Genomic DNA, 12,671 nt, shown 5'->3' on the forward strand with positions numbered 1-12,671 from the left:
TGACACCCCTGCAATTCGGACAGGGCAACGAGACACTCCGCACCATCCTACCCTCATGCATCAAAAAGTAAATAACATTGGCCCAGTAATAGTGTTTCACATCACAATCGAGCCTTGGAATTGAGTGCTGTCAATATCCAAGCGCCTGTACTCCGTGTGATGTCGCGCGATGGCTTAGCATTGTAGGTACTTTTCGCGCTCAACCAGTTCAGTAGAGGTAGGACGAAGTATTTATACTAGTGCACGTGCTGTAGACCCATACCAAGGTGCATGGGAAAAAGGCTCCATAATCAGTGGTTATTTTCTCGATGTTGCTGTCCCTTACTGGAGTAAAGAGATACTGAAGATACAAAGCGTTAGAACTACCTTAATTAGATATTTAGTCACAGTTTGCATAGCCAACTTCTATATTCGCGCAGTTTTCTCAGGTATAGATGGGTACTAAACCTCGAGGTAGCTATCCCTTCATCTCTTCAGGATGTATAAGATTCGCCAATGATTATTCAGCCACGGGGGGGTCATTTGCTGCCAGCTGATGCTGATTTGATGAAGCTATTTTTCAAAGGCGACACTGGGCGCGTACTCTAGCACCTGCAGTATTTTAGTCGGAGTAGATATAAACTAGAGATAATCGTAGTTGGTCCCGGATCCCTGGTCTAGTTATAGGAAATCTTGGAGATCAGCATGATAGCCATAGCTAAGAAGAGCCATTGGCTGGTTGGCCCACCCTCTTCGAAGCATCGAGCTGCCTTACATCAACCCTTACAGATTTGACGTCAGAAACAGGTAACCAAAGAACAGCCTGAGCCCTTGCTTCGGGCTTTAATGGTATAAAATAGCAAATATCGCCGGTACATGGGTCATAAAAAGCTTTGATCGATGGTTGTGAGGTGGAGGAAACCCCGGAGCAACTATCCCACTTTCCGCTGATAAGCACCCGGTGTGAAGTCTTGGCATTAATTTTCTCCTACTTTTGTCATCAACCTCTTCCTCACCTTTCGACTTTTTCTTCCCATTGATATGGCATTCTGATAGCCTATCCTTCGGTATCGCCTAACGCATCTTACGCGACCACGACCACGAATATCCGCGAGCAGAAACGCCATGGACGCTTCGAGGACCGATTGAATACTTAATCCGACTTCCCCCGCCTCCGAGACCGGTCCCCCACTCCCGCTCCGGTCAATTTTCTACTCCATATATAGGGCGAGAGCTCGAGATCAGCAAGCGCAGAAGGAACCGCCTGACGCTGGGATATCGAATATTGCCAAAATGGATACCGAACGTCAATTCCCTGGGAATAAAGAAGCAAGGGTGCCGGAGCTGGACTCAAGCTCCGATGTGCCGGCTATTGATGAGGTCGCGGAGAAGAAACTCATCAGGAAGATGGATTACTATATTCTTCCTTTTGTGGTCCTTCTCTATCTCTTTAGCTTCTTAGACAGAGGTAAGGACTCGGCTCTGGTACGATTCAGTCGCTGACTGGATGCGCAGTGAACATTGGAAATGCTCGGTTATATGGTCTAGAGGAGGATCTAGGCTTGCAGGATGATCAATACCAAGTTGCGGTGTCAATTCTGTTTGTGACGTACTGTGTGAGTGACTAGATCGCTTAGGTGTGGAGTTGAATCTAACAGTTATGGGTTGTAGTTGTTCGAGGTGCCTTCGAATCTCGTTATCAAGAAGCTTACCCCATCACGCTACATTGCTTCGATAGCCGTCATTTGGGGCACCATCGCAACTCTGACTGGCATTGTGCAGAGCTATGGAGGCCTTATTGCCTGTCGTGTGCTCCTCGGTGAGTAAAATATCTAGTCATCTTGTTATAGAAAGAGCGATGACTCATTTTTTCTAGGCGTTGTTGAAGCTGGTCTATTCCCCGGTCTCATGACCTACTTGACCCTTTTCTACAGCAAACATGAACTCGCTTTACGCACTGGATATCTATTCAGTAGCGCAGCACTGGCTGGCGCATGTGGTGGTCTCCTAGCATATGCAATCGGTCATATGGACGGAATCGCCGGGATGAAGGGATGGCGGTGGATTATGATTATTGAAGGCATTCCAACCGTCCTTGTCGGTATTGTCACCTGGTTCTTCCTTGCAGATGATCCAGAGACTGCTTACTACCTCAACTCGGAAGAGAGGGCTCTGGTAGTAAAGTGCCGAAGCCGCCACTTCGGGCATACAGCGTCAGCTCAAAAGTTCCATTGGGCTGATGTTAAGGAAGGCGCGTTGGACTGGAGAATCTACGCTTTTTGCATTGCACAATTTGGTGTGGACACCATGTTGTACGGATACAGCACCTTCTTGCCGACCATCATCAATGGCCTAGGAAATTGGTCAGTTCCTGAGGTTCAGGCTCTAACTATTCCCTGCTATGCACTCGGCGCCATTGCCTACTTGATCGTGGCATGGCTCAGCGACCGCACACAGCAGCGCGCAGTGTACACCTGCATTTTTGCGGTGATTTCGTGCGTCGGCTATGGCATTCTTATCTCTGACTCCAGCTCCGGGGTACACTACTTTGGCGCATTGCTTGTCGCCATGGGACTATATGTAGCTGTTGGCTTACCACTGGCCTGGCTACCTACCACTCTGCCGCGTTATGCAAAGCGCACATTTGCTACCGGGTTGCAGTTGACATTCGGCAATGTTAGTGGTGTTATGTCACCCTTCCTTTACAAAACGGAAGAGGGTCCTCGTTACGTACGTGGTAATGCTGTGACTCTGTCTTTGGTCGGATTCGCGGGGGTAGTCTACGCTATCATGTGGGTCTACTATATTTGGAAGAACATGCGGAGAGAACAGGGTCATGAAGATGGGAAGATTCAGGGCATGACTGATGAAGAGATTGAAGAGATGGGCGACATGAGCCCTCGCTTCCGATATGCTACATGACCTTTCGCACAATCTTCGACAGATACATTTGTTCCCCTAGAGATATACAGGAAGATATAACCCATACTGTTGGATTTTGAATAGAGATTCGGCAAGTCATAGGATAATGTACATTCTTACCCCTGTGCCTTATAGCTGTCGGAACTATATATTAGATCCAAGTACCTAGTTATCGAGACCCGCTTTGTCTTGGCAAGTGAAATCCCAGGTGTAGTTCATTCCAGCCTCATCTCTAATCCTACTTCTAGCAATTTTCCAAGAGCCGTAGCTTTGAATAAAATAGGCGAATATGCCCAATATCTCTCAATTTTCACGTTTGGTGTTTCAATTACTATCATCCTCGTTGGCATCTTGGCCCTCCCTACTGTGATGATGCCGTCCTCATGATCCAGAATTACCTCACCGCAAATCATCAAAGCCTCAACATTTCATCAGTACCACACTATGCAAGCTGGCACTTCTGGTTTCATCCTCTCACTAGGGTAATTGACAGAGATGCGCCTATAGTAGCAAGCCATGAAAACTCCAGGTCGAGCATGAACTCCACCGTTCAGTCTTCCGAGAAAGCAGCTATGGAGCCTTGTTTTCAGCTCCCGGAAGTTCGGTACGCAAATGTCGACTAGCGGGCTTGGGTGTTTCTTCCTCTTGGTATCTAGTTGGAGGCGCGAGAAGTGATAATTTGGAAATCGATAACAAGTCGCCAACGTTGGTGCTGCCATCTTGAGCGAGCACTGACCCGCCCATTTCTCCGAAGTCATGTCTCAGCTTCTCAATGGTCTCTCCCCGGGCGGTAAGATTCAAGATGTTTCCTATTGCGGCGTGGAACTCCAGAAGCACTGGGTTTGGTAAAGCGATGTTCACGTTGTGAGCCGTAAATCTAACCAGTCTGTCCACCGGAAGCCATGACGAGTAGACATTCCGAAAACTCTTGAAAGTTTTCACCTTATACTTATTGATCGTGTCGGTCGGCTCGAAGACAAAGTGGAACAACCCAAACTGTTTGTGAAGACCCTCGCAGAGGGTGATGACATTCGTGACGTCGTTGATTTGCTCGGAAGTAAAGTTCATTCGAGCTCGAAGGTCAGGGAAATATCGATGTATGTTCACCCAAATGGCGCAATGCCTATAACGTGAGTCTTCGCTGCGCTCATCATACTCGCCGATGGAATAAGGTAAGATATGGGCTCCTTCCAGATCGCACTCAGTGGCCCCATCTGGCAGGTCAGGATGTTGAGGGTCCCAGAAGCCTGACACGACACAACGATGGTTATCTCGTTCTAGACAAGCTTTACGTAAACGAGACTGTTCTGATCGACTCGCTGACGGTGTATCCTCGGACGCAAGATTTTCAATTGAATCGTCCAGGCCCAATCGCGGTGATAAAACCAGCGGCGCAGGTGTACCTCCAAGAGCTTGAACGGGTCGTAGAAGTCCAGTATCAATACTCATTGCCAGCTTTCGAAGCATTTCGTCATCTTCACATCCGGCAATGTCAGAAGCTAGGTTGGTCTTCCCCGCTGATGGAAGGTGTCCGAATACCGTACGTAGGAAGTCGCTGGTATCATCATCGGACTTTTCGCGATGATAATCGGATAACCGTTTCTCCACAGTTCGTTTTTTCCACAAACTATCAAGATCTGTCGATGCGACGGACTCGCTAAGTGTACTCTGCGAACTATCCATCTAAATTCACCAAGGTGAGAGTGAATAAACACAAAGAACCGTTGAATTGACGATGAACCTTAACCGCGATCTAGATTATTCAACCTGGTTGTGGCGCTCTTGGAAGGTCTTGATTCGACTGAAGTGAGGTGGTGGAGTACGGAACTTGCTACTACGGAGCTACAGTGGCACGACAAAAGTTTGAGTCCCCCCACTTTTTCTGAGCCAATAAGGTACCCAAAATAAGGCTCACTAAGCTTGATATCGTAAGCGGTCTTCAGGGCGGTGATTCAAACTTTTGTCATGCCACTGTAGGTGCGGGTGCCTAACTTGACTTGATGACTGGACGAGCACGTGCTTCATGTCACAACTCACCGCCCGTGAAGTAGCACGTGACTGTAGCCTGGCTAACTGTGTTTATTGCGACAAAAGTTTTGGGAGCTATCCACACCAGCCAGCAACTTCCAAGCGCAGATGCACATCAACATCAAAACCTCTCATCGCTAGACTCTTGATTTTCCAAAGCACCGCCCTGTGGCTTGTCTATCTCACGAAAACTGAGTGCAGTAAAAGCCTTGATCGCTACAGAGAATGGAGTACCACTCCGTTCCTCTCGAGGAGCGCGCGAAAGACGACAAAGGAAACATTTTGCCTTGGGGATATGTTTATAAAGAGTGAGCTACCCAGTGGCTATTTCTTTGAAGAAGCTTGCTGTAGCAAACCAAACTCCAAGTTTGTTATCGTCTGTTCCCGTCCACTAATTAGACGTCTACAGCGAATCCCGCAATCCACGACGACCACCGGAGGAAACTGGACCGTTCGGAAAGCGAAGAAACGCGCGCTATGAGCAGTCTCGATCACGTACACGGACCGGAACACCGGCCAAGAAAGAGAACCAGAACGTTGTTGAGTTTGGCCGACTATTCGCTCAGCAACAGGAGCAAGAGACCTCACGGAATACCCTTCCCAAGTCGTCCTCGTCGTCGAACCTCGATGCCGCTAGGAAGCAGACGGAGAAGGTCGCGACAGAGTGTATACTCTATGGATACCGGGATAAAGATTCGGAGTGGAAGGTTATCGACAAGTATGAGCGGATTTCTTCCGGTTTCATCTGTGAGGACTACCCGCGGAACGACCCCAAAACCAACGTAGGCTATTCTCAGCTTCTTAGCGGTGGTGATGTGGTCATTCGTACGAATCTGTCTGCGGATGCGAACCGCAAGTCGAAGCGATACGCGGGTGGTTTCCACTGGATCAAGGTCACTTTCGACTCCTCGCAAGCCGCTGACCGCGCCTGCTTTTACTCGCCTCAGGAGATTGATGGACATGTTGTCTTCTGTGAGCTGTATCATGGTCAAGGGCCAGCGGAAGATGTTCCAATCCCCCAAGGCTCCACAGAGGCCAACCGATTCATGTCCAACAACAAGCGCACATTGAGCACATCCCATTCAACCGCCTTCCTGCAGAACAAAGACAAAGAACGCTCAACGCTCCCTCGGTCGTTCGCCATGAACAACCTCTCTAGCGTTGCCGATGTCGAAGAGACGAACTCCCCTTCTCAAGATTCAGCCAGCACAGTCAGCTCTGCAACCGCTACTGGCGTCGAACAATCCACCACCGTTCAACAACGCAATGTCCCCAAAGAAGTCACCACCACCTCAGAATTCATGTCTCGCGCCCCAACTGTTCGTCGGACGAAACTCCGTCCCATCACAGAAGCCCTCCCTCCGCAACCGACAGTCACTGAGCGCGTACTCCGCTCCATCCCCATCCTTAGCTGGTTCACAGGCGACATTGTCGGTGACGGCCCGCAGCTCCGCGAAGACGGAACCTTTGACTACGACAAGTCGAACATGTACTGGCGCTTCTGGTATATGGTAGATATGGTTCTTGGAAGCGACATTTGCGGGTTGAGAGAGGAGTCGTGACGATGAAGTCGGTCTGCCTCCTATCCGACTACTAACTTCTATACCCTGATGCATGTATGATAGATACTATTTATGCGGTGTTTACCATGCTGATTGTTTCCGTATCTGGTGATTTTGTTTTGGGGTGGTGCATTTGTGATGCCGTTATGATAGTACTGCATCGTGAAGCTGGGATGAATCGTACCTACGTTTTTCAAGTCTGACTATATAAGATTGGGACTCAATCTACTTACCAAATCTTGCATTGGGAGTCAATCGTTGGGGGTTTTACTTCTTATAACAATACCCAACCTCACAAGTAATTGCCAACGCCAGAAATAGCGAGAAGTAGCAGATTGTCCTCAAGAGCCCGATTCGGCCTTTTGCAACCTGGTTCATAAACGCCCGGGGCCAACTACCTACAACCACCACACCTCACTCCGCTCTTATCATATCAAAAAGCCTCGTTTCTTCCAATTCCATATTTTGATTTTGATTTCGATTCGAATATCATCATTGTCTTATCGACCTCAGAGATCAACATCAATTTCGTGCTCGCGCGGGGATAATTTATTCAACATTGCTCTCGAAGTTCTCGCCCTCCACCAGATCGGGGATATCGTCCTCGTCGTCATCCTTCTTGTCACCGCCCTGGTTCTTCTGCATGTTCTGGTAGCTCTCGGCGAGCTTGCGGAGGGAGGCGAGGCTGTCGGGGCCGAGCTGGTTGAGGATGCCGGGGACGAGCTCGGTGAGCTCCTTCTCTTCGCCGTTGCCGTAGAGAGCGAAGGTGTTGGAGGGGACGGAGGCGTGGACTATAATTTCGAGGAGGGTTATGTTAGTTTTGTGGTTCTTTTCCCTCGCTCACGAGTTCAACGTAGCTGGAGCTGGTTGGAAGAGGGGGTGGTTACCCTTAGGAGCAGCGAAGTGGATGACGTTTCCGTCCTCCTTGAACATGTTGACCTCCTCGATGGCCTGGATGGGCTGGACGTTCATCTTCTTCAGGGTGGCCTGGAGCTTCTTGTCGTCGGCGCCGGAGGACTTGTGGACCTTCTTGACCTTGCGGCGGGGGGTACCCTTTCCACTGTTCGATATCAGTTTGTTTCCTTTATTTCATTGGAGTCCAGTCGTTCGCGTTCGCTTCAAGAAGTTTTATCGATCGAGGATTCTGGAGCTAGAAACGTACCCTAGAGTGAGCGAGTTGTTAGCGGGTTATTCAATCATTCTTTTCGAGCTCAATTTCAACGCAATTCGACGCTCCAAACAAGTGCTCGCGAAATCAATTCCACAGACAATATCACCCTGAATCGAGCGAATTCAGAGGTAGCCCATATCGTCGAGTTTCGCGATCCCCCGCAGAGCACCGCAACGCACAATTGCAAGACGAAGAAAATTCACATACCGATCCGCACACTCGCCTGCATCCTAGCCAACTTTGCCTGATCCATTTTGACGGTATTTTATTTGGAGAACCTAGAAGAGAGGCAAAAAGCGAAAGGTCAATAAGCTGTGCCGGCAAAGTCGAATCAAAAGCGTCGGAAAGTAAGGTAAGGTTGTGTGCTGTGGGAAAGAAAGGGCGCCAAGACTTCGGATTTCTCTCGACGTCAGATGGCGGGCTTCCCCTCGGTGCAATCGGGACTCGAGACGGCCGTATAGGAGCGAGGGAGGGACATTTTGAGCATATGCTGGGTAGGAAAAAGGGCAGTAATTACCTGAGGTGGAGGGTTGATGTGGTGGTGATAGAGCGCAGAGGTGGTGAAGAGGTTGGATGTCGCTTTGGAGAGTTTGTGTGGGGAGAAGCAGAGGGAAGAATGGCGAAAGCGGGCCGCATCGCTCGCTAACTCCGGCGAGGAGTTCATGAGATGGTTATAGCAACTACACCTATAACTATGGATTACATGCTTTATTTACGGTATATTCTACTGCTTTACTGGGATGAGATGGTTCTTTGAGCGGCGTTGAGGTGGTTGTGTGGACGGCTTCAAGGTGTAAATCCAGGCTCCTCGGCTAAACCCTAACCATTCAGGCATCCAATCTCGAAACTATCAGCTATGCTTAACAACAAAAAGTACGTTTTGACGACGGGAGCTCTGCTGCCTTGCTTCGTTCGGCCCGCTCCAAGGGATTAACCTATATTAAGTAGTTCCATACGAATTCTAAGGATGAAGCTTTTACAGAGTATTCATCTTATAACTATTGCTCCGCACTTTGCTTCGCTCGCGCTCCGCCAATCTCTGTAGGTCATAAACTAAAGCTGATCTATTTACCCTTGATATTCTATAGCCCTTTGTTCTATATCCGCGATTTATAGTATACTACTAAGGGACCTTTCCGTTTCTGAGAACCTCAACTATCTAGGCCTTGCGTGCGCCGTGGGGTCGATGGGCTTTTGTTGCCTGGTAGCCTAAGGTATCAAGGCACACGCCCGTCTGGGTCGGACCTTCCCTAATCGGGTAATCATCTTAAGTATAGGTTCCTGGCCTGCTGTGAATTTGAAGAATCCGAGAAATCCATTCGATATCAAGCATTTCTCATTCATATCTAGCTCTGTCGTTAATTAATTGAAATCATTCAATCACACCCATTATCCAATAAAGATTTGCGACACAGCGACCTCCAGGCTCCGTGCAACTTTCAGGTGCCGAACCCCACTCCATATCAAGATCCCAGGTATGTCATCATCCATCCGATCAACACTTCCCCTCGATAAACAAACCACCACAAGCTAACGTGTTCCATTTTTAGGCGGCCTTACTACCGCCCTTGAAGTCAAAGACGGATTTCGCTTCATAAACGGTTGCTTAAACTCCGACTGCGAACCAGGTTTCGTACTGACTTGACGACCCTCGAAGTCTGATACTCAACAATCTCCGCAACGATGCGATTCCTCTGTCTACACGGAGGTAGCACGAGCGGGGAGGTACGTCTTATCCCGGGCCCGTTTTCTATACATCCAAGAACGCCTTACTAACCCCTTTGCAGATATTCGAGATCCAAGCTGGTAAGAGCGCCTAGCGATCGATCTCCTCACTAACCGACCCCTACGCAAGCCTTTGGGGTCGCACTTTAGTGCAGGATGCAAGGCTCACGTGCTTTAATTCTCTTCTAGGTGGCCTTACTACCGCCCTCGAAGCCAAGGGCCACAAATTCCATTTCATAAATGGTCGCTTAAACTCCGACTGTGAGCCAGGTTTGTCTCTTCACGTCCCATTTGACCGCTCACCTCGCCATCCCCTTCCTCGAAGACCTTCAAAACATATACTAACATTACCCAGAACTAAGGGGCATAGTCCCACCTCCATACTTTAACCATTACCCCCGGGACCAACCACCTGGCGTAGATCTCAAAAATGCAATTGAATACACCCACCGCCTGATAAACCGCGACGGCCCTTTCGACGCCGTGATGGGCTTTTCACAGGGCGCTGCACTGGCGTTCTCTCTTCTGCAACATCATGCCCAGACGAAGGGGTCTTCTACGGATTCCGATGAAGAGGCGGATGTGAAGCCGTTGTTCAAGGCTGCCGTGTTCATATGCGCGGGGGCGCCCTACGAGCTTTCGGGTAATACGTTTGTCAGTTTTTCGGATCCCAAGGATTTCGAGACGCCTGTAGGTGACACGCGGAGGAGAGACGGGAGGGGAAAAGGGTATATGGTGAACATTCCCACGGCGCATATAGTGGGAAGTCAAGACGCGTTGCATTCGCAGGGGATGAAACTATACGGACTTTGTGATCAGAGCAAGGCAGAAGTTTATGAGCATGGCGGAAGGCATATGATTCCGTTTGATGAGGTGCAAAATGCTGCCATGGTGGCGGTCATTGAGAAGACTATTGAAAGGGCTCAGAAGGAGAGCTCATAGTTTACTCTTTTGCGTTTGATCTGGGGTTCGGTTGGGGTTTCTGCGGGTTGCATGGGGTCATTGATAATGGGTCATTGCATGTCATGTCAGGTATTAGTATTTGCGACACTTGATTCCTGCTTAACAGGTCTCTATTGATCATTTACTCATTTTCTTGAATCGGCCTACTTAGATTTATCCGGCATGGACGAGTTCTTTTCTCGTCCACGTAATATAAACGCTATCAATAACAGTACTGCACCAAGGAGCATGGTGTATGAGAATGAATTCCACCGCCCTGCGATGGAATCAAGTCATAAGTTACCCTCAGTTTCCGGAGGAATTGTCTTATGAAGAAACTTCTCCAGATCCTCAATCTCTAACGGATCCGCAGAGTGTTGAAGGTGTCTAGAAAGGATAGTCAGTATCACCAAACCGGAACCCAACCCACAAACAAGAAGAGAGGGGAAAAAAAACATACTGATACGAATTAAACGACACATTCTCCAACCCCAACTCCTTCGCCAACTCCGCCGACTTCTTGCCAAACTCATGCGGCACAACATCATCCGCCGTGCCATGTGCTAGGAAAAACGGCGTCTTCTTATTCGGCCAGTCCTCGGGGATATAGTTCTTGATGCGGTCGCTGAGAAGCATGTAGCAGGAGAGACCGAACACGCCACCGAGTTTCTCCTTGCCTGTGATTCCCGAGAAGAGGGACATTGCGCCGCCCTGCGAGAAGCCGCCGATGACGATCCGCGAGGGCTTGATGCCTTGGTCGATTTGCTCTTTGATCAGCGCGTTGAAGTAGTCGCGGGATTTGAGGATGCCGGGTTCATCTTGCGTGCGGACGCCTTCTTGGAAGTCGAGCTGGTGAGACGGGGCGTTAGTGGCTTTCGGAGGCTGGGTAAGAGAGGAAGAGGGAAGGGGGAGTAGGAGACTCACGTCGCGTCCGAGCTTGGTGATGTCGTACCAGCCTGGCATTGACATTCCGAAGTTCTAGTTTGAAGGACAGCCCTGGTCAGCGCTCATCCTAATTGGTATCCCGACCGCCCTAGCACAGCTCTCTCCAGCAGGACATACCACAGTGATCGGGATCATCGGCGCATTCGGGAATATAAAGGTGACTTCTTCGAACATTCCTCGCCGGCGCCAGTTGTGAGCGAGCGAAACCCTATTCGACCAAATCGTCCATCAGGTTAGAGGCCGATTCGCGAATTCTGAGGCGGAGACTTGGGAAAGGGGATTGAACGCAACGTACCATCCTGCACCGCTATGCGTGAGACAACCATTAGCCCTCAAATTCATTGTTCCGGCTCAAGACTCGAAAATGTAGACCAACCTATCGCCCAACCCGTGGGCCATGATAACCGTGGCGGTGTGCTTTTTCAAAGCCGGGACAATAAAGGGTCCGCGAGTCATTTTGGCCGAGTATAATGCGTAGAAATGATCGAGAAGTTGATGGGAAGAGAGTGAGTAAGAAAGATGGTTGTCGGAGATGATCAGGCCAAGCCCCTCGATTCTGCCACATAGACCGAGGCTGTTGAGCTTCACCGCCTCAAGGGGTTAGCTGTATCAACGCGCTCTGCTGTTTGTCTTCTCTCCTGCTCTTGTAGTGCCCCTTAGTTACACGGTGCTCCGAGGAATCGAAGATTTATCTGTCAAGGACTGAACGGAATGGAAGCAGAATTACAGCACATGGGGCAGCATGCAAGCCCTGATTGACAAGACCTTTGTGGTGTGGTGACCTCCGTACCTACACCTTCTACCCCGACGCGGCCGAGAGTCGGATGGGTAGGTAAAGCTTTCAAGCTAGACTTGTGAACGCTGGACGCCGTTGCCCAGCAGGCTCGGGCTTTTGCAATCCAGTTTTTACTGACGGAGGGTAACAGCTTGCCCTTTGTAAGTCCGGCAAGATGAGACAACTATCGGACTCGGAAATCCATGGTTATCTTCTTCCCTTGCGACTTGACTGATACCTAATTTGACATAACATCTGCATTCTTCTTTACGACTGCAGGATGTCAAAATCCTGCAGACTAAACAAAGGTCATTAGGCTAACTATATAAACCCTAAATCGAGCACCGAAATCTTACCCTGGACTCGTTAGCCGTACAGCATAGTGGAACAGATTCCCTTGCTAGCTAGCGCTATTGATCCCACCCAGCAACGCCGCAAGATTGAAACCGGGAGAGAGCATTTCTTAACGTGAAAAGCCATCCCCACCATGAAAGTCCTGAACACATTACCAGTACAGGCCACCATTAGCACCTTTCCCAACGGAGGGGGCATGACATACAGAGCCGAAGCCCGGTCTCGAATTTGAAGTTAGCCTATATTTGCTTGAAAAGGCCACCATGCT

At 49.4% G+C, this 12,671-nt stretch overlaps 6 protein-coding genes across 6 annotated transcripts; 3 read left to right on the forward strand and 3 right to left on the reverse strand.

Moving 5' to 3' along the window:
- The first annotated feature begins 1,035 nt into the window (after window positions 1–1,035).
- BJY04DRAFT_183488 (putative MFS transporter) lies at window positions 1,036–3,061 on the forward strand. The gene is made up of 4 exons (XM_073710476.1): window positions 1,036–1,447; window positions 1,495–1,595; window positions 1,651–1,798; window positions 1,856–3,061. Exons 1-4 carry the CDS (start codon window positions 1,273–1,275, stop codon window positions 2,899–2,901), a joined length of 1,470 nt encoding a protein of 489 aa, XP_073573726.1. The 5' UTR covers window positions 1,036–1,272; the 3' UTR covers window positions 2,902–3,061.
- Window positions 3,062–3,146: 85 nt separating this feature from the next.
- Window positions 3,147–4,712, reverse strand: BJY04DRAFT_183490 (HNH endonuclease signature motif containing protein). Its single transcript, XM_073710477.1, has one exon. It carries the CDS (start codon window positions 4,582–4,584, stop codon window positions 3,472–3,474), a length of 1,113 nt encoding a protein of 370 aa, XP_073573727.1. The 5' UTR covers window positions 4,585–4,712; the 3' UTR covers window positions 3,147–3,471.
- A 279-nt stretch (window positions 4,713–4,991) lies between these two features.
- On the forward strand, window positions 4,992–6,897 carry BJY04DRAFT_18771 (uncharacterized protein). Its single transcript, XM_073711088.1, has 2 exons — window positions 4,992–5,237; window positions 5,339–6,897. Exons 1-2 carry the CDS (start codon window positions 5,155–5,157, stop codon window positions 6,489–6,491), a joined length of 1,236 nt encoding a protein of 411 aa, XP_073573728.1. The 5' UTR covers window positions 4,992–5,154; the 3' UTR covers window positions 6,492–6,897.
- A 143-nt stretch (window positions 6,898–7,040) lies between these two features.
- BJY04DRAFT_215807 (nascent polypeptide-associated complex subunit family protein) lies at window positions 7,041–7,915 on the reverse strand (the record flags this gene model as incomplete). The annotated part of the gene is made up of 3 exons (XM_073715569.1): window positions 7,041–7,282; window positions 7,379–7,551; window positions 7,866–7,915. The coding sequence occupies 3 exons, from the start codon at window positions 7,913–7,915 to the stop codon at window positions 7,041–7,043; spliced, it is 465 nt and encodes a 154-aa protein (XP_073573729.1).
- A 1,246-nt stretch (window positions 7,916–9,161) lies between these two features.
- On the forward strand, window positions 9,162–10,460 carry BJY04DRAFT_183498 (serine hydrolase FSH). The gene is made up of 4 exons (XM_073710478.1): window positions 9,162–9,387; window positions 9,450–9,468; window positions 9,577–9,657; window positions 9,743–10,460. The coding sequence occupies exons 1-4, from the start codon at window positions 9,346–9,348 to the stop codon at window positions 10,327–10,329; spliced, it is 729 nt and encodes a 242-aa protein (XP_073573730.1). The 5' UTR covers window positions 9,162–9,345; the 3' UTR covers window positions 10,330–10,460.
- On the reverse strand, window positions 10,461–11,977 carry BJY04DRAFT_183503 (palmitoyl-(protein) hydrolase). The gene is made up of 6 exons (XM_073710479.1): window positions 11,651–11,977; window positions 11,570–11,581; window positions 11,392–11,482; window positions 11,254–11,307; window positions 10,790–11,178; window positions 10,461–10,716 (listed from the first exon to the last, which is right to left on the reverse strand). The coding sequence occupies exons 1-6, from the start codon at window positions 11,728–11,730 to the stop codon at window positions 10,623–10,625; spliced, it is 720 nt and encodes a 239-aa protein (XP_073573731.1). The 5' UTR covers window positions 11,731–11,977; the 3' UTR covers window positions 10,461–10,622.
- Window positions 11,978–12,671: the final 694 nt, after the last annotated feature.

The sequence above is a fragment of the Aspergillus karnatakaensis genome (genome assembly GCF_047715665.1).
Source record: "Aspergillus karnatakaensis strain CBS 102800 unplaced genomic scaffold BJY04scaffold_12, whole genome shotgun sequence".
In the NCBI taxonomy this organism is placed as follows: domain Eukaryota; kingdom Fungi; phylum Ascomycota; class Eurotiomycetes; order Eurotiales; family Aspergillaceae; genus Aspergillus; species Aspergillus karnatakaensis.

Bases quoted from the DNA above. Each gene is read 5' to 3' on its own strand.
- BJY04DRAFT_183488 (XM_073710476.1), top strand. From the start codon at position 1,273: ATGGATACCGAACGTCAATTCCCTGGGAATAAAGAAGCAAGGGTGCCG. The intron at 1,596-1,650 runs GTGAGTGACTAG...TATGGGTTGTAG, and splicing joins TTCTGTTTGTGACGTACTGT to TTGTTCGAGGTGCCTTCGAA. The intron at 1,799-1,855 runs GTGAGTAAAATA...CATTTTTTCTAG, and splicing joins TGCCTGTCGTGTGCTCCTCG to GCGTTGTTGAAGCTGGTCTA.
- BJY04DRAFT_183490 (XM_073710477.1), bottom strand. From the start codon at position 4,584: ATGGATAGTTCGCAGAGTACACTTAGCGAGTCCGTCGCATCGACAGAT.
- BJY04DRAFT_18771 (XM_073711088.1), top strand. From the start codon at position 5,155: ATGGAGTACCACTCCGTTCCTCTCGAGGAGCGCGCGAAAGACGACAAA. The intron at 5,238-5,338 runs GTGAGCTACCCA...AGACGTCTACAG, and splicing joins TGGGGATATGTTTATAAAGA to CGAATCCCGCAATCCACGAC.
- BJY04DRAFT_183498 (XM_073710478.1), top strand. From the start codon at position 9,346: ATGCGATTCCTCTGTCTACACGGAGGTAGCACGAGCGGGGAG. The intron at 9,658-9,742 runs GTTTGTCTCTTC...AACATTACCCAG, and splicing joins AAACTCCGACTGTGAGCCAG to AACTAAGGGGCATAGTCCCA.
- BJY04DRAFT_183503 (XM_073710479.1), bottom strand. From the start codon at position 11,730: ATGACTCGCGGACCCTTTATTGTCCCGGCTTTGAAAAAGCACACCGCC. The intron at 11,179-11,253 runs GTGAGTCTCCTA...CCGTCTCACCAG, and splicing joins TCACCAAGCTCGGACGCGAC to CTCGACTTCCAAGAAGGCGT. The intron at 10,717-10,789 runs GTATGTTTTTTT...TATCCTTTCTAG, and splicing joins GTGTCGTTTAATTCGTATCA to ACACCTTCAACACTCTGCGG.